We start from the raw sequence: 18,384 nt of genomic DNA, 5'->3' as shown, positions 1-18,384 counted from the left end.
CTGGAAAGGGGCTCAGCCTGGAGAAAAGGAGGCTCAGGGGGCCCTTCTGGCTCTGCACAAGTCCCTGCCAGGAGGGGACAGCCGAGGGGGTTGGGCTCTGCTGCCCGGGAACAGGGACAGGAGGAGAGGGAACGGCCTCAGGCTGGGCCAGGGGAGGTTTAGGTTGGATATTGGATATTGGGAAATGCCCTCACTGAGAGGGTTGGGAAGCGCTGGAAGGGGGGGCCCAGGGCAGTGGTGGAGTCCCCAACCCTGGGAGCTTTGGAGTGAAGTGTGAATGTGGCACTTGGGGACATGGGTCAGTGGTGGCCGTGGCACTGCTGGGTCGAACTCAATGAATTTTTAGAGGTCTTTTCTAACCTAAATGCTTCCACAATTCCCAACCCATCCAAGCATCGGTCCCTTTTAGCCAGCAGTGGCACCAGTGCAACAAACCCACAGGCTTTATGTGTTTAAACCTCACAGCTGGAGGCCACAAACGCTTCCTGAGCCAATTCCCTGTAGGATTTAAAACCAGCCACAGCCCCAGCTTCATGAGAGCCCCCAGCCCCTGGCTCTGCTGGACCACAGCCACAGCCTGACCCAGCTCCTGCTTTGGCACCTGCCACTGCCCTGGCTCCAGTACCAAAACCAGCTGGATTAGGTGACCTTCAAAGGCTCCTTTCCAACCCAGAGTATTCTCTGGATGTATGAAAAAGCCTCTCCAAAGCCTCTTGTGGAGCCATCCCCAGCTGGCTCTGAGCATGAACCACACCTGGTGCCCTGGGCTGGCCCCTGAGCTGGCTCCAGCCACCCCTCCCAGGGAGGTTTTGGTGTTGTAGAACAGTTCTGACCACCACAAAGATTAAAACAGGATTTATTGGGAATGTTCACTGTACAACAGAGAAATGGCTTCAGCTGGCTCTCAGGGAGACCAGCTCCAGCTGAAACACAACAAGCAAAGTCCTCAGAGTGTGAAAAATGAGCAATTGTCTGTATATCAGCAGCAGCTGATGCAGATTTCAAAGTGTCTACAAAGTACCATCCTCCCTCCCTAAATCCCACCCCGTGTCCCAGCCCTACAATGGATCTGAGTCCCTGGGCCTGGCCTGGCCCTGGCAACCCTTCACAGCTTTTGTTGTACATTCAGTTAAGAAATGTCATTGGTGATGAACATTTAAATCAGTGTTGGGCTTTGCTCTTGCTCACCCAACTGTTCCCTGTCACAGCAAATACAAAACACCCATTTTCTGCACAGTGACACTGGAGGTTGGCAGCTCCACCTGGGGAAAGGTGTTCAGTGAGGCCACCAAGTCCTGCAAGGCACAGGTGACACCTTTGCTACAGTAGTGGCAGGCCCAGCTGAGAACTCAGCTCTGGTTTGTAAAAATGCAGGCTGGGCAGGATTAAAATGCACTTTGGAGTCATCCAAGGATACTGATTCCCTAAAGCACAGCTCCTCTGTGTTCCTGCTTTTAATCCCTTGCTGCTGCTTCCCCTGGAGCTGCCATCTGTCTGCAACCCCCCCTGGATTCTGCTCCCTCCCTGCTGCCCTCAGCTGATGCCCTAGGGCAGCTGCCCCTCTGCTGATTTTGGTACTTTCTGGAGCAAGCACCTGGAATGATTCAAGGGAAAGGAAATATCTGAGGAGGGAAAAATATCTCAGCTTTCACATTAAAGCTTCAGTGAGAGGTGTCACTCCTGGTACTCAGCTGCACGAGGTAAAGAGGGAACACCACGGTACCAAAGGCTGCAGTGTCGGCTCCGCTTTGGGCATTAATTTCCAGCGAAGGAGGAAAAGACCCCAAAATTCCCTTCAATCCCAGCTCAGAGGCTGCTCCACCCCCTCCCTGGGCTGGGCAGCTGGAGGGGAAACACACCCAGAACTGCAGCTCCCAAAGCCCAGGAGGCCAAGCCCCCACCCTGCCCCAGTCCCGTTCCTGCTGCCAGCAACAGGACAGGGACACCTGGGACCTTCCCAGAGGCCTTTCCTGGGGGTTTTCCCAGGCTGCTTCCAGGGAATCTGCTCTGATAGTCAAGAATCTGGGTCTGCTGCAGCCCTGGGTGTGGGGAGTGTCCTCCATTCCTCATTTTTGGGCAGTTTTCCTCGGTGCAGCCAGAGCCAGGGCTGATCCTGTGGGGATGTTCCTAATCCTTATCTCCTCCCTGCACGAGCTCCAGGACAGGCAGCCCTGGTTCCCTGGCAGCTCACTGTGACCTTGGCAGTTTTTTGGTCTGTCCCTTTGGACAAAGGGGACACACAGAGGGGAGGAAAGCTGCAGCAGTGGCTCAGGGAATGAAGGGTTAATGCCTGGCTGAGCTGGTGCACGTCCTGCAGCTCCATCCTCCAGCCAAAGGGAGCAGCTCCGGCCTTTGCCAGCTTCTCCATCTGCCTCTCCTCCCTGGGAAGCTGGATCACTGCAGAGCTCTGCAGACAGGCAGGATCACACAGGGATCTCTCCCTGTCTTTGTTCCCTCATGTTCTGCAGCTTTGTTCTTTTGGATGGGCTTACCCAGTCCCCAGGAATTACAGCACCTGCCCAGGGGAGGGAAAAGAAGATCCCAAAAGGCCGTGGCTGCACAGGGCTGATGCCTTGGCACAGGGGAGCAGATGCCCCTCTCCATCAGCTGGAGCTGTGGCTGAGCTGGAGGAATTCCCACTCCTCCCTGGAGAGGCAGGAAGGGGTTAACCCTGGAGCCCAGAAATGCATCAGTCACACCATGCTCTTACAGCCAGGGATGAGCCCATGGCTCCTGGGACACTGCAGCAGGATCCTGAGCCAGGGAAGCCAAGCAGGCCCCTCAGGACAGAGCAGAAGGGATGGAGCTGGCTCAGGTGGCCCCAGAGTGTCCTGGAGGAGAGCAGGGGCTGGGAGCTGCGTCAGTCCCTGCCTCTGCTCATCCCAGGGCTGGGGAGCTCTGCTCCCACTGCAGCATCCATGGAGCAGCTCAGCCTCCCCAGCTGGGAAACTGGGAATGTGCAACGAATTCCCTTAAAAAAAAAATACAAAACTATTTGGATAATAAATAAAAAAGTCACGTGGTCACTGTGGGAGCTGCTGTCCTTCCCAGGGGACTGGGGTGGAGCCAGGAGCCAGCTCCAGCCAGGTGAGGGGGTCACTGCCTGTGTGCTCCCAGCTGGAAACGAGCTTCCTCAGAGATTCCATACTGCTCCAGGGGGTCCTGCAGGGGAGCACAGGGAGGAACCAGTGAGATGCAGGTAAAGCCCAGCAACCCTTGGGACACCAGGACACAGCAAGGACCCAAGGTCCAGGGGAGCCACAGCCACCTCCCTCCCTGGATGCTCCCAGCACCTGGCAGGGGGTGAGCAGCATCTCCACCCATGGATCTGCCCAGGGCTGGTGTGAACTGTCCCAGAGACCCCTCCCTGGGAGGCCAGGCCAGCTCTGGACCCGTCCAGCTCCAAACCTGAAACACACGCTGGAACGTGTGCAGCAGGGTGGGAGTGAGCACCCAGGAGAAGGTGCTGTGGAGACCACAGGATCTCCTTCTCACACACAGCCTGGGCAGGACTGGCAGTAACAGCCTCTGCTGCCATCCAAAGGCATCAGTCACCACCTGGGAAGTGCCCTGCAGGCAGGTGCTCACCTTCCCTGTCATCTTCTGGATCTCGTTCCGGTAGAAAATCAGGCTCCTCCTCAGGAACTCGTAGCTGCAAGACAGGAACAGAGCACAGGGAGGGCTGAGCAGAGAAGGATGTGGGAAAGTTTCAGATGCTATTTAGAGCTAGAGGGAAGCTTGTCTGGGAGAAGACAAGCACTGCCCTCCCAGTTCCTGATCCCAGAACACAGCCCAGAGCCCCCAGCACTGCCCTGGCTCCGAGGGCTCAGCCCACCTGGCTCTCTTGAGTGCCTCAACCCACTCCTGGCACTGCTCCTCCGTGGCACACTCAAAGCAGTATTTCCTCTCTGGCTCCTCGATGAAACCTGCCAGGGACAAGGAAAAAGCTCCAGGCAGGTCCTGACAGAGCTGCTGGTGCTCCCCTGCCTCCCTCCCCAGACTCTGCCAGGCCACAGTTAGCAGCTCTGTTAACTCAGATGAGCTGGGAACGAGTCTGCAATCCCAACCCCCAGCCCCTCTCCCATTCCCTGGGTGGCTCTGGGTGCCTGGGGCAGCTGCCCACAGCATTTCCCAGCTTACAGCAGTCAAAGACCTCAGGAAGAGCAACTTCCCAAACTGAGGGTGAACTGAACTGGACCAGCACAGCCATATCCTGACCTACTCCCTGAGGCTCGTTGCAAAGACACCAGGGATTTATATCCAAGTGGGAAAAAGCCCTGAGAGAGGAACTGGGATACCTGCAGGGAGCAGCCAACTGAGGAGTTAAACTGCACTGGAAGAAGGTCCTGAGCTGCCTTTGCTGGAGGCTTTTGGGAACGTGGCACCCACATGGTACTCCCAGCATGGAGAGCAGGTCCTGGGGCCACTCCAGCTCCTGACCAGGACAGAGCCAGGACATGGCACCAGTTCCTGTCCCCAGAGCTCTGCTGAGCAGACCCTCAGGGCTGCTGCTGCCAAACACCTGGGTCAGGCTGTGACACAGCTGAGTGTGCTGTGGACACATCCTAACACGAGGTACTGCTGGGTTTAACCCCACTCAGGAATCCTCACCCACCAGAGCTCCCAACATCCCCAAAATCCAGCACATGGTGCTCTGGGCTCAGTGTGTTCAGGCTGTTTGAGGGTCCTTTGGAAGCACAGAGCAGAGCCACAGCTGTGCCTGGCAGCCAGGCCAAAAGATACAGGGATGGCCTTGGAGAAACATCCTGTTATTGTGGCCACATACCTCTGGCACAGGGGAGAGCTGCGGGATGAAAGGCTGCTCCCAGGGGAGCCAGCCCAGCTGGAGCCGCCACAAGGACAAACAGAGGGGAGGACGGGGCTGGAGCAGCTTTATCTGAGCCTCTCCAGGGGTTTTTTTGGATAAAATGCAGCAGCACAGAGCAGATCTGTCAATAACCAATCTCCCCTGCCAGGGATTCCACAGGCACCCAGCGGGGTTTGGCTGCTGTTAGTGCTGCTCTGCACATGCAGCTGTGCAAATCCCACAGGCTGTGCCATGGAATATCCCTGAGATCTCCTTGGGATGGGCCACATGCACAGTGAGGAACAGCTGGCAGCTGAGGAGGAGAAAGGCTGAGGAATTGTTAAAGTTGGAAAAGGTCTTTAGGATCATCAGGTCCAACCATCAGCCCAGCACCACCACATTCACCACTCACCCCTGTCCCCAAGTGCCATATTTTCTGAACACTCCCAGGGAGGGTGACTCCACCACTGCCCTGGGCAGCCTGTGCCAGTACTTCCAAACCTTTTTGGTGAGTAAATTTTCCCCAATATTCAACCTAAACCTGTCCTGGGAACAACTTGAGGTCATTTCCTCTTGTCCTGTCCCCTGCTCCCTGGAAGCAGAGCCCTGACCCTACTGAGGGAGAGGAGGGCTGGCCAGTGACCCCACTGAGGAGGGGAAGGGCTGAGCTGACCCCACTGTCACCAGAGAACAGGGAAAAGCAGGAACTGAACAGTAAAATGTTTCCTGTGCCACGAGGGGAAGGCAAAGGGGTGCCCAGGCAGCACTCACTGATGGAGAAGACGTTCTCCTCCTCTTTGGTGATCTTGCAGTGCTCCAGCAGCAGAGCTCCAATGGGCTGGAAAACACATGGAGAGAGGGTTTAACCCACAGTGCCCCCAACACCACGAAGATTCAACCTGCAGTTCTTCCCTGGAGCCTTTTAAGCAAGTTTCATAAGCTGGTGCGACTTATTTAAATAATTCAGTCTGATTGCACCGTATTTTTTGGTACTTTAATCTACTTTTCATGCCAGTCTGACCTGCAGCACTTTGCATTTGTTAATTAGGTGTTAATCACCTCTACTGGCTCAGATTCAGCCTGGCCTTTACTACTCTGCAATAGCAGAGAACTTTTTCTTTTTGAATCAAAAACGAAACATTTACTGTGACACCCAGAATAATCAACACTGAGCTGTGTAAGTCTGGAGTCTTGCAAGAGGTTAAACAGTGTGAGGGGAGCTGGAGCAGCTCAGGATGAACAAAAAAACACCTGGTACTGCTCAGGGATGTGGGGACAGCGAGTGACACTGGCCATGAACAAGAACAAGCACAGGAAACCCCTGTCCAAGCGACACAACGTGCCAGAAGAAAATCAGGCAGCAGGGAAGGGATTGAAAATCTGATTTGTCTTGTATTTCATAGAACACTTTGGGTTAGAAGAGACCTAAAAGCCCATCCAGTGCCACCCCTGCCATGGGTGCACCTTCCACCATCCCAGGCTGCTCCAAGCCCCGTCCAGCCTGGCCTTGGGCACTGCCAGGGATCCAGGGGCAGCCACAGCTGCTCTGGGCACCCTGTGCCAGGGCCTGCCCACCCTCCCAGCCAACAATTCCTTCCCAATATCCCATCCAGCCCTGCCCTCTGGCACTGGAAGCCATTCCCTGTGTCCTGTCCCTCCAGGCCTTGTCCTCAGTCCCTCTCCAACTCTCCTGGAGCCTGGCTGAGCTGATGGAAGTGAAAAGGTGGACACTGTTCCAGCTCTGTGTCTGCACCATTTTCCCAGCCCACACAAACCACGCACAGAAAAAGAAAGGAGGGGAACAAACCCCACCCACAAGGCCCAATCCCTACCTCAGCCTCATCAGTGCGGAAATAGAAGAGAAAGTTCACCACGAGCTTCACCAGGCGCTTCTTCAGCACTGTGGGGACAGCAGAGAGCAGGGCAGGGCTGAGGCAGCGGGCACGGGGAGCAGGGGGTACCCCCTGCCAGGGCCCAGCACGGCACTGACCCCCCCAAAGCACCCCCTGCACCCCCCTGAGGCTGCTCCCCCAAACAGTGTCTGAGTGGCCTCAGGCTGACAAAGCCCCTGAGCAGCTCCCAGGCAGTTCCAGCTCACAACAGCAGCACCAGCAGGGCCTCAGGTACTCCAGGAAAAGCTCCAGATCCCAGGAACCCTGCCTGGAGCTGTCAGCACAGGCGTCACCTCCAAGGGACAAAGTCCACCAGGTGCTCAGAGGAGGAAAGGCCCAGGATAAGGGAGTGAGCTCAACACTCGGTGCTGGTTTGCAAGGGAATTTGCTGGGAGATTTCAAGGAAGAGCTTCTTGCCCAGATCCTCTGGAATCGGGGCATCTCTCTGGCCCCAGCCCAGCCTCAAAATCTCCCTCCATGCCCAGACTGGATCCCACCACTCATGCTCTCCATTCCCACACTCCAGCCTCCCAGTCTGCCTGTCCCCAGTCCTGCCTCCCAGCACTCCCAGTCCTGCCCACTCCCCCTACCCAGTGCTCCCAGTCCTGCCCATTCCCCTCTGCCCAGTGCTCCCAGTCCCACCCTGCTTTCCCAGCCTGGATTCTCCAGTACCCTCAATCCTCCCACCCAGCTCCCCCAGTCCCTCTCCAGCCTTGTCCCCCAGTAACTCCAGTCCTGATTCCACACTCGGGGCCCCTCAAGTACCCCCAGTCCCTCCCTGGTCCTACTTGTGATTCTCCAGTGTCCCCAGTCCCACCACCCAGGGCACGCAGCCTCTCTCCCGTTCCTCCTCAGTATCCCCAGCCCCGATTCCCCCCTCGGGGGCCCTCAGAGACCCCCGGTCCTGACCCACCTTCACCTGCCTCCCCACACCGCCCTCCAACCTTGCTCCCTCTCCACCTGCCTCTCCCAATACTCCCAGTTTGCCCAGTCCTGACTTGGTCCTACCCCCAGTTTCTCGCTTGTGATTCTCCAGTGTCCTCAGTCTCACCGCCCCAGCTCCCCCAGTCCCTCCTCGCCCACTACTCCCATTTCCCCAGCCCGGATTCCCCAGTTCTCCCAGTCCCTCTCCAGTAACCCCAGCCCTGGTTCCCGCCTCGGGGCCCCTCAGATACCCCCGGTCCTGCCCCACCCCGATCCTCCCAATGCTGCCCCGGTCCTACCCCGATACCCCCAGCCCTGATTCTCCACTCAGGCCCCGCCGCTCCCGCCCCTTCGCGGACTCCCCCTCACCGCTGCCCTTCTTGGGGACGCTCATGCGGATCTCGGCCGCTTTCTCGGCGGGTTGGCGGGCCAGGGACAGCAGCTCCCGCTCGTTGTAGCGCATGGCGGGCCCGCCCCGGCCCCCGGCCCCCGGCCCCGCCCGGGCCCGCCGCCAGCGCCGCCGGAAGCGCCCTCAGCGGCCCCGGAAGCGCTCGGGGCGGAGGGAGCGCGCATGCGCCGGGGCGGGAGCGGGGACGCGCGCAGGTACGGACCGGGATGGGGCCTGAGGGGAGAGGGGGACCCTGAGGGGAGAGGGGGACCCTGAGGGGAGAGGGGGACCCTGAGGGGAGAGCGGGGCTCTGAGGGGAGAGGGGGACCCTGAGGGGAGAGGGGGCTCTGAGGGGGGAGGGGGACCCTCAGGGGAGAGGGGGACCCTGAGGGGAGAGGGGGACCCTGAGGGGAGAGGGGGCTCTGAGGGGAGAGGGGGACCCTGAGGGGAGAGGGGGACCCTGAGGGGAGAGGGGGACCCTGAGGGGAGAGCGGGGCTCTGAGGGGAGAGCGGGGCTCTGAGGGGAGAGCGGGACCCTGAGGGGAGAGCGGGAGCAGGGCAGGACTGCGGGAATCGGAGCTGGAAAACTGGGAGAGCTGGGTGAGGAGGAGCTGGGAGTGCTGGGTGAGGAGGGACTGGGAGAACTGGGCGACCTGGGGGTGGTGGGGCTGGGGAAACTGGAGAATCACGAGTGGGAAACTGGAGGTAGGACCAGGGCAGGACTGGGGGTACTGGGAGGGTCAGCGGGGCAGGACCGGGGGCACCTGGGGGAGACCCAAGTGCAGAACTGGGACAGAGTTACTGGAAAAATACTGGCGGAGAGGCACTGCGGGAGCTGGGTTCTCTGGGTTCTCAGTTTCCGGGTGGGAGGACTGGGGGTACTGGAGAATCTGGGCTGGAAAACCGAGGGTTTGGAGAATGACGAGTGAGAAACTGGGGTAGGACCAGAGCAGAGCTACTGGGAGCATCGGGAGGGCAGGACTGGGGGTACCTGGGGCCCCTTGACTGCAGAATCAGGATGGGAGTTGCTGGAGGGGGACTGGGAGAACTGGGTGACATGGGTGGGAGGACTGGGGGTACTGGAGAATTAGGACAGGGAAAATGGGGGGAGAATTGGGAAGATCAGGAGAAGCAGGACTAGACTTAGAGGACAGGAACTGGGGGAGAGACACTGGGAGAACTGGGCTCTCTGTGGGGAAGGATTTGGGATTTCTCAAAGGTCTTTACAGTGTTTGGGCTCCATGTGGGGAGGTCTGGGGGGGGGTCTGACCTTGTCGAGGGCAGGAGAGCTCCAGGACTTTACCCGGGGCTTGGGGACACTGCTCAGAGCCCCTGATCTTGTTGGAGCCTCTGACCCCTCCCATGGTGGTGGCCTTGGGGTTTTGGGGGATGGTGGTGGAGCACAAGGCCTGGGTGATGGAGAGGGGGGAGCTGTTGGTGCCTCAGGTGAGGGGGGCAGGCTCCTGTTGGGGATCTGGGGGAGCCTCTGGTGGGGCTGTTTGGCCACACTGGGGCCCAGCTGGGCTTGGGCTGAGGAGATGGGGAAGGCTCCGGGGGGATTTTCTGGATCCTTTTACTCGTGTTCCCTGAGTTGGTGGTACCAGATGTGCTCCGTATGGGATTGCATACAGAAACCCTGTGCCCAGGGTATGTCTGGGGTGTCATCCCCATCCTCACTGACAGGGCTGAACAATCCTCTGGTTCCATTATTGCTCACACTGCTTTCTCTCCTTTTCCCAGACTCTCCCTTTCTCCAGGAGGAGCTGAAGCCCAGAAGTCCTCACCATGGATTTCCAGCACCGCCCTGGGGGTAAAACAGGCAGCGGTGGTGTGGCCTCGGCCTCCGAGAGCAACCGGGACCGGCGGGAGCGGCTGCGGCAGCTGGCGCTGGAAACCATCGACATCAACAAGGTGGGGATGGGCACAGGCCCTCCCACAGTGTGGGGGACAGAGTGAAGTGTCACATTCCTGGGATTTTGGAATGGCTTGGGTTGAAAGGAATATTAAAGCTCATCCAGGGACACCACCCACTGTCCCAGGTCGCTTCAAGCCCCGTCCAGCCTGGCCTTGGGCACTTCCAGGGATCCAGGGGCAGCCACAGCTGCTCTGGGCACCCTGTGACAGGGCCTGCCCACCCTCCCAGCCAACAATTCCTTCCCAATAATCCATCTAAACCTACTCTTGGTCTATTTGAAGCCATTCCCCCTTGTCCTGGTCCCCCAGGCCTTTTTCCAAAGTCCTCCTCCAGTCCTCTTGGAGCCCCTTTAGGTTCTATGGAACCAGAGCCTTTTTATCTCCAGGCTGGGGCTTGGACTGGGTTTAAATACTTCTGTTTCTGGGCATGTGGGGGTTGAATAAAGAAAGTTTGGGACACAGTGACAGGGAGATGCCAGCTCTTGTTTATCCATCTATTTCCAGTCTCCCCAGGGCTGGTTTGGGTTGTGGTGTTTCGTGCTGCAGTCGGGAATTCTGTCACCAATGCACACAGCTGCTGTTGGTCCTCTCTGTTTCCTCCTCATAGAGTTCTCTAGTGCTGTAAATTTAAAATCTGAACTCAGCTACAGGATCCTAGGAAATCCTGAGCTGAAAGGATCCCTCAGGGATGATCAGTGCAGCCCCTGGCCCTGCCCAGACCCCCCAACAAGCCCACCCTGAGCATCCCTGAGAGCGCTGTCCAAACGCTCCTGGAGCTCTGGCAGCCTTGGGGCCGGGCCCATTCCCTGGGGAGCCTGGGCAGTGCCAGCACCCTCGGGGGGAAGAGCCACTTCCTCTAGCGCAGAACTCTGCAGTATTTTGGTTGTTCTCTTGCTTTGCCAGTGGATTTTGCTCATAACTTGTCAATCATTCTTTTCTCAGGACCCATATTTTATGAAAAATCATCTGGGCTCCTACGAGTGCAAGCTCTGCCTGACGCTCCACAACAATGAGGTGAGGGGAAGGCCTGCCTGTCCTGATCCCAGCAGCAGCAATTTGGGAATAACAGTACCTTCAGCACCTGGGCAGTGGCTGCTGAGCTATGAGGGGTGGTTAAACCTGACAGTGTAGAACAGCTCAGCAACTGAGTGCAATCTGCACTTTTGGAGTGAGATTCCTCTGTGGTGAGGATTAAAACACCCCTGTCAGGCTGTGATATAATCTCCCTGTGACAGGAGAGTTTCAATCATGACTTCATTTAACTTCTGCCTTGGTTTTTATTTCAGGGGAGTTACTTAGCACATACCCAGGGGAAGAAGCATCAGACCAATCTGTAAGTCATTCTCTACCATAACTTTATTCTCCCTTACTGAAGCACTTTAATGTTATGATGTTTGGTATCTGTAGTCCTTTAACTCCACTGCACCCTGCCTGATTGTTCTTTTACTGTGGTTCCTCATGCAGCCAGGAGGCACAGCCTGAACCTGCATGAAAAATGGTGCTGAAAATCTCCCATTTTGAGCTAAAGTTCAAATCCAGTTGTGAAATCTCTGAAGGAAGAGGGAGAAAGAGTTTTAAAAGCAAATTGTCTGAGTCTGGTTAGATGGAACTCTGCCTGCCAGAGCTCCAGGAGCGTTTGGACAGCGCTCTCAGGGATGCTCAGGGTGGGCTTGTTGGGGGGTCTGGGCAGGGCCTGGGGTTGGATTTGATGGTCCCTGAGGGTCCCTTCCAGCTCAGGAGATTCCAAGATTCTGTGATCTGGATTTGTCAGTACAGGTTTGGAGAAGTTAGTAAGTTTTATTTTAAGGAATCCAGTTTGCTTTATCTGTGGGTTTGATGCCTTTTTTTTTTTTCAGTTTGATTTCAAGAATTAAAGTATTCTCAAATCCATCTGTGGAGTCTGGCCTCAAGGTCATCATGAGGGTGGATCAGATTGAGTGACAGCCTAGTGACAACTAGGGGGAGGATGGATACAGCTGGGGAAGGGAAATAGGATTTCCTGGCAGGATTCCTGTGAAATGCTGTGCTGAGGGATTCAGATTGCTCCTGGGTATCCTTTAGAAACAAGGGCAGGTAACCCTTCAATTCTGAAATTCATCCCCAGGGCCCGACGAGCAGCCAAGGAAGCCAAGGAAGCCCCTGCCCAACCTGCCCCAGAGAAGGTCAAAGTGGAAGTGAAGAAATTTGTGAAAATTGGGCGCCCAGGCTACAAAGGTGAGTCAGGGGTGGCCAGGAGGTCCCTGATGGGCAGTGCCTGGAGTGCCCAGATGGGATGTGAATTATTCATTAGTCTTTTTAGCAGCTCTGCCCATTAAAATACCTCTCCTGGAGTCCTTTTATTGTTTAAATTGTTCATGGAACATTTCTTTATTGCTGACAGGGCAGGGAGAACCACTTTAATAATAGATGGGGTGTCTCAGGCTGCCAGGGAGATGATGGCGTTTCATCTCTCCTCCTTCTCCTGTGCTGCAGCACCTTTCATTAATGCTGTAAATCACCCACTCCATCCAGAACTCATGTTTCTTTTCTGAAATCACATAGTTTTGGCCTTCAGTACAAAGTTTGGTTTTTATTCTCGCCAGTGCTTTGTCCCACAGCAGCAGAGGAGAATCATTGAATAATTTAGGTTGGAAAATACCTTTGAGATCACTGAATTAGACAGTAAACTTAGCACTGCCAAGGCCACAACTAAACCGTGTCCCCTGGTGTCCCATCCAGAGGTGTTTTAGCACTTCCAGAGATGGTGATTCCTGGACAGCCCCCTCCAGTGCTTTACAGCCCTCTCAGGGAAGGAATTTTCCCAATATCCAGCCTAAATCTGGCCCAGCCTGAGGCCGTTCCCTCTCCTCCTGTCCCTGTTCCCTGGGAGCAGAGCCCAACCCCCTCGGCTGTCCCCTCCTGGCAGGGACTTGTGCAGAGCCAGAAGGGCCCCCTGAGCCTCCTTTTCTCCAGGCTGAGCCCCTTTCCAGCTCCCTCAGCCCCTCCTGGGGCTCCAGACCCTTCTCCAGCTCTGTTCCCTTCTCTGGACACACTCCAGCCCCTCAGTGTCCTTGGGGAGAAGGACCCAAACCTGCCCACAGCAGTGACACAATCCCAGAATGGTTTGGGTTGGAAGCTCATCCCATCCCAGGTTTGGCCAGGGACACCTTCCACCATCCCAGGCTGCTCCAAGCCCCGTCCAGCCTGGCCTTGGGCACTGCCAGGGATCCAGGGGCAGCCACAGCTGCTCTGGGCACCCTGTGCCAGGGCCTGCCCACCCTCACAGAAGTAGATTTGGTTAAAGACATTTTTTTTTATAAACAGGAGAAAAATCTTGTAATATTTAATTGTTGGAAGCTTTTTGTGTTTCTCAGGGCAGATTAATGGTGCTCTCACCCTGCTGGGGGATGTTCTCAGCTTTCTTATTTTTTTACAGTGACCAAACAGAGGGACCCAGAAACAGGCCAGCAGAGCCTTCTCTTCCAGGTAAGGGCAGGGTTAAAACTCTCCTTGTCAGGATTTTCCAGATAAAACTGCTGCGGAATGAACAGTTCTTTGCAGGATCCATGAAATCAATAATAATGAGGCAATATTAAGGAGGCCTTATCTTTCTAGTTTCTGCAGCTGGTTGTGTTGAGCAAATCCCTGAGCTCAGCTGCCAGGCTGTGTAGTGGGAGAGGAATGTGTAGTGTGAGGTGGAATGAGATGATCCCAGAATCACAGATAGTTTGGGCTGGAAGGGACCTTTAAAATGATCTATTTCCAACCCCCTGTGATGGGCAGGGACACAGGGACACCTTCCATGAGACTGGGTTGCTCTTCCCTGGCCTTGAACACTTCCAGGGATGGAGCAGCCACAGCTTCTCTGGACAACCTGTGCCAGGCCTCCCCACCCTCACAGGGAACAATTCCTTCCCAATATCTCTCCTAAATTTCACCTATTTCAGTTTGGGGTCTTTAAGGTCCCTCCCAACCCAAACCATTCTGTGATTCTCAGCCCTTCCCTCCACTGTTTGTTCCCTTTGTGTTGGGGATTGCTCTGGGTATGCTCCACCCTGGGAAATAAGTTTGGAGCAGAGGTGGGGGTACAGGGGGGGTGTTGCTGATGCTGCCCTGCCCCCCCAGATCGATTACCCCGAGATAGCTGAGAGCATCATGCCCCGGCACCGCTTCATGTCGGCCTACGAGCAGCGCATCGAGCCCCCAGACCGGCGCTGGCAGTACCTGCTGATGGCAGCAGAGCCCTACGAGACCATCGCCTTCAAGGTGAGACTTGGGAAACACCTGGGAGAGAAAACCTGGGAGAGGAAACCTGGGAGAGTTCCCTTCCTGCCTTTGCTAGGTCAAGGGAGGGGATTGTGCTGCTCTGCTCAGCACTGGGACAGCCTCACCATCAGTGTTGTGTGTGGTCACTGTGATGTGAGAAAGATGCTGCGCCATTAGAGAGTGTCCAAAGGAGGGACACGGAGCTGGGGAAGGCTCTGAGGAGCAGCTGAGGAGCAGCACTTGGCTCGTTCAGCTGGAGCAGAGGAGACTGAGGGGAGGCTCCTCGGGGGCTGCAGCTCCTCCCGAGGGGAGGCGGAGGGGCAGGGGCTGAGCTCTGCTCTGGGACAGGGACAGGAGCCCAGGAAGGGCTGGAGCTGTGCCAGGGCTTGGGATGGATCTCAGGGCAAGGTTCTTCCCCCCGAGGCTGCTGGCACTGCCCAGGCTCCCCAGGGAATGGGCCCGGCCCCAAGGCTGCCAGAGCTCCAGGAGCGTTTGGACAGCGCTCTCAGGGATGCTCAGGGTGGGCTTGTTGGGGGGTCTGGGCAGGGCCAGGGGTTGCACTGATGATTGCTGTGGGTCCTTTCCAGCTCAGGAGATTCTGGGATTGATTCCTAATGAACCCTCTGATGTCTGTGCTAACCCTCAGGGGTTAATGGACTGGGAAGGGGGGTCAGGAAGACGTGGCTGGAAGTCATTAAACCCCACTGAAGTTTGGTGGAGGACTCTGGCATGAAAACCAGACTGTGCTGAGCTCTGGGGAGCTGTGAATTCCCAGTGTCTGGCACAGACAGGAGCCTCCTGGGCTTCACTCCTCAGCCTCTGTGCAGATGTTCAGGGAGGGATTTTTGCTGGTTGTCCTTGACCGATAGGGAAGTAACTTAATTCTTTCCTGCCCCCACCTCTGTCTAATAACAACCCTGCAGGGCCTGGAATAACTGTGCTTATCTCACAGGCTCTGGGGCTAAAAAAGGTCTTTGAGCTAATCTAGTGCGGCTAAGAATAGCTCTATGTTCTCTTTTGGTGCAGGTGCCAAGCAGAGAAATTGATAAAGCAGAGGGAAAGTTTTGGACTCACTGGAACAGAGAAACCAAACAGGTAACTGAGGTTTTGTAATGTCTGTCCTTATGGAGAGCAGAGCAACTTGAGACAATGACATCAGCTCTGTCCTGCTGCCTCTGATGTTCAAATCTCTTATTCCCTCAGTACACCTGTACAGTGAGAGCTCCTGACAGAGCTCCTCCTGTGTGGGATCTTGGAGAGGATTAAATTTCTGGCAGCAGCAGGATGGGGCGTAAATATCCAGAGAAAAGGAGGCTCAGGGGAGACCTTCTTGCTCTTACACCTCCCTGACAGGAGGGTGCAGCCAGATTGGTGTCAGGCTCTGATCCCAGGGAACAGGAGAAAAGCCCAGAGGGAACGGCCTCAGGCTGTGTCAGGAGAGATTTAGGTTGGATATTGGGAAAATTCCTTCACTGAAAGCATTGTCAGGCATTGGAACAGACTGCCCAGGACAGTGGTGAAGTCACCACTCCTGGAAGTGTTTAAAAACATGTGGATGTGGCATTTTTGGACATGGTTTAGTGGTGAATGTGGTGGTGTTGCTGGGCTGATGGTTGAACTTGTTGATCTTAGGGTTAGGTTTGGCTTTTCCCACCCAAATGATTCCATGATGCATGTGCAGCTCAGTCCCCTCCCTGGCTCTGTGCCTTGTGTTCCCTGCACACACCTGGCTGAGGGAGCCTGGGGGTGCTCCCCTGTATCTTGTCAGAGCAGGAGATGTTGCCTGGGGGGTGCCCACCCCTCACAGGAGCCCCTCAGTGCTCAGAGTCCAGGGGAGGTAAAATCTGGGGCAAGACTGGCACCAGTCACAGATGCTGCCAGGGCTGGGACATCTGAGGGCAACAGGAGGGGCCTGAGCTGTGCTCTGGGGCAGAGAGCAGCTCCTGTGTGCTGGCAGAGCTGTCACCAGGGTGCTGGCACTGCCCAGGCTCCCCAGGGAATGGGCCCGGCCCCAAGGCTGCCAGAGCTCCAGGAGCGTTTGGACAGCGCTCTCAGGGATGCTCAGGGTGGGCTTGTTGGGGGGTCTGGGCAGGGCCAGGGGCTGCACTGATCATCCCTGAGGGTCTCTTTCAGCTCTGGATATTCCAGGATTCTGTGAATCTCTGATTAATTGTTCTTTTTCTCTGCTTTCCTCCCATTCCCAGTTCTTCCTTCAATTCCACTTCAAGATGGAGAAGCCCCCAGCCCCCCCAAACCTCCCCCCAGGGCCCCCGACCGTCAAGCGGCCGCCGCCCCCTCCCCTGATGAACGGGGTGCCCCCCCGGCCCCCCCTGCCCGACTCCATGCCCCCCCCCCCCCCTGGGGGCATGGCCCTGCCCCCCATGCCCCCCTCAGGCCCGGTGCCACCCCCACCAGTGCCCCCCCAGCTGCCCCCAGCACCGGGGGTGCCCCCCCCTGCCCCCCTGCCCCCCATGATGCGGCCGCCGCTCCCCACGGAGGGGCCGGGCACCATCCCCCCTCCCCCTCCCTCCAACTGAAGCCCCTCCTGGACTCCATCCCGTGGGATTTGTGTCTTTTTAACTGCAGCTCACCCCCGATCCAGGGAGCAGTTCCTTTTTGTATGTCTGGAAACCTGACTGAATTCTGTAGATTCATTAAAAGGTTTTTGATTTTCCTTTCCCTCTGGTTTGCTTTGCTGCTGTGGATTCACTTTCCCTACCCCTTAGATCCAGGAAACATTCCCAGGCTGGTTTTATTTTGGAAGTTCTCCTAAGAGGAGGCAAAGGATTGGGAATCTCAATGCACCCCCCTCCTGACAGGATATCTCCCTCAGCTGTCTTGGCCTGAGGTATCCCCCTCAGGCTGCCTGATGAGTGTCCCATTAATTACCCCCCATTAATCAGTTTTGGTTCAACCAAAGCCCATCTCTGTTCATTCACTGAGGACATAGAAAGGCTCCTGACATTAAATATTAATTTATTATTTTAATTCATTAAGTGTCAGTACCATGGTGTAGCACCTGCACATGATTTTATTGTGTGTCCTCCTCCCACTGAAAGCTCTGTTCAGGCAGGTTTTTAGTTCTCTGTGGGTTTATCCCAAATATTTCCTTCCAACCATCACTTGGTTCCCATAAAAAAGCAGCAGCAGTTCTGCCATTTGTCTGGCCTTTCCCAGGTTCCTGTCCCTGAACTGGGGGAGATCATTTGGGGATCCTGGGGGCTCAGTGGGTGAGGGCATGGCCAGGGCTGGGGTTCCTGACCAGTTCTGGCTGGTTGGGGGGCCACAGGAACCCTGCAGCTGCACCCCCTTGATGGGGGAATCAAAGCCTTCATCTCTGCTGCTGGGCTGAGATGGTCCCACTCAGTCACAGAATCCCAGACTGGTTTGACTGGGAGGGACATTAAATCCCATCCAGTGCCACCCCTGCCATGGCAGGGACACCTTCCACCATCCCAGGCTGCTCCAAGTCCCGTCCAGCCTGGCCTTGGGCACTGCCAGGGATCCAGGGGCAGCCACAGCTGCTCTGGGCACCCTGTGCCAGGGCCTGCCCACCCTCACAGCCAACAATTCCTTCCCAATATCCCATCCAGGCCTGCCCTCTGGCAGTGGGAGCCATTCCCTGTGTCCTGTCCCTCCAGGCCTTGTCCCCAGTCCCTCTCCAGCTCTCCTGGAGCCCCTTTAGGCCCTGCAAGGGGCTCTGAGCTCTCCCTGGAGCCTTCTCTTCTCCAGGTGAGCACCCCCAGCTCTCCCAGCCTGGCTCCAGAGCAGAGGGGCTCCAGCCCTTGGAGCAGCTCTGTGGCCTTGGTCAGCTGCTGTAGAAGTGACCTCAGACTCCCCCAGCCCTCGTGCTGTCCATGTCCTGCTCCAGTCTGGATTCTCTGTTCCTGACAATTCTGAGCTCCAGGCTGCAAAGACTTGGAAAGAGAAGGGTCTTCCCTTCCAGAGAAGGGTCTGGAATTTTTTTATCGGGACATTTCCAAAATCAGGAGATCTCTTGGGTGGGGGAGGCAGGTTTCCAGGATGGTTTAGGCAGGTGGCACTGGCAATTCCAGCTGTTCCAGTGAGTCTGGGATCTGATGGAGGGAGAAGTCCTTACAGTGGGTGTGTGTGAGACTTTCTAAGGGAGGCGCTGAGTGTTCAGAGTCCTCAGGCTGCTGCTGTCCCCATGATTCTCATTCCCAGGATGGAGCCCTTTTCCAGGGCAGCCTGTT

General features: G+C 56.4%; 2 protein-coding genes across 3 annotated transcripts; one reads left to right on the top strand and one right to left on the bottom strand.

Moving 5' to 3' along the window:
• Positions 1-840: 840 nt before the first annotated feature.
• Positions 841-8,148, bottom strand: PLEKHJ1 (pleckstrin homology domain containing J1). Its single transcript, XM_005531329.3, has 6 exons — positions 7,993-8,148; positions 6,640-6,707; positions 5,579-5,645; positions 3,836-3,926; positions 3,589-3,652; positions 841-3,162 (listed from the first exon to the last, which is right to left on the bottom strand). The coding sequence occupies exons 1-6, from the start codon at positions 8,084-8,086 to the stop codon at positions 3,097-3,099; spliced, it is 450 nt and encodes a 149-aa protein (XP_005531386.1). The 5' UTR covers positions 8,087-8,148; the 3' UTR covers positions 841-3,096.
• On the top strand, positions 8,122-16,784 carry SF3A2 (splicing factor 3a subunit 2). Of its 2 annotated transcripts, none has more exons than XM_005531328.3 (9): positions 8,122-8,226; positions 9,752-9,922; positions 10,868-10,939; positions 11,212-11,258; positions 12,030-12,139; positions 13,341-13,390; positions 14,030-14,170; positions 15,197-15,265; positions 16,375-16,783. In XM_005531328.3, exons 2-9 carry the CDS (start codon positions 9,797-9,799, stop codon positions 16,705-16,707), a joined length of 948 nt encoding a protein of 315 aa, XP_005531385.2. In that variant the 5' UTR covers positions 8,122-8,226; positions 9,752-9,796; the 3' UTR covers positions 16,708-16,783. The 2 variants fall into 2 exon arrangements, with proteins under 2 accessions (XP_005531385.2, XP_087923935.1); XM_088067809.1 differs by lacking the exon at positions 8,122-8,226 and adding an exon at positions 9,534-9,658 and having other exon boundaries at positions 16,375-16,784.
• The last annotated feature ends 1,600 nt before the right edge of the window (positions 16,785-18,384 follow it).

Source organism: Pseudopodoces humilis, chromosome 28 (assembly GCF_049639895.1).
Source record: "Pseudopodoces humilis isolate 2021_Gansu_Grassland_sample_001 chromosome 28, ASM4963989v1, whole genome shotgun sequence".
Classification (NCBI taxonomy): domain Eukaryota; kingdom Metazoa; phylum Chordata; class Aves; order Passeriformes; family Paridae; genus Pseudopodoces; species Pseudopodoces humilis.
Note: the sequence above shows the minus strand (reverse complement) of the source record. Positions and strands in the feature narration are given on the sequence as shown.

Coding starts and splice junctions, on each gene's coding strand:
- PLEKHJ1 (XM_005531329.3), bottom strand. CDS start 8,086: ATGCGCTACAACGAGCGGGAGCTGCTGTCCCTGGCCCGCCAACCCGCC. Junction 5,646..6,639: donor TCCGCACTGATGAGGCTGAG/GTAGGGATTGGG, acceptor TGTGTTTTCCAG/CCCATTGGAGCTCTGCTGCT. Junction 3,927..5,578: donor GGAGAACGTCTTCTCCATCA/GTGAGTGCTGCC, acceptor TGTCCCTGGCAG/GTTTCATCGAGGAGCCAGAG.
- SF3A2 (XM_088067809.1), top strand. CDS start 9,797: ATGGATTTCCAGCACCGCCCTGGGGGTAAAACAGGCAGCGGTGGTGTG. Junction 12,140..13,340: donor TGGGCGCCCAGGCTACAAAG/GTGAGTCAGGGG, acceptor ATTTTTTTACAG/TGACCAAACAGAGGGACCCA. Junction 15,266..16,374: donor GGAACAGAGAAACCAAACAG/GTAACTGAGGTT, acceptor TCCCATTCCCAG/TTCTTCCTTCAATTCCACTT.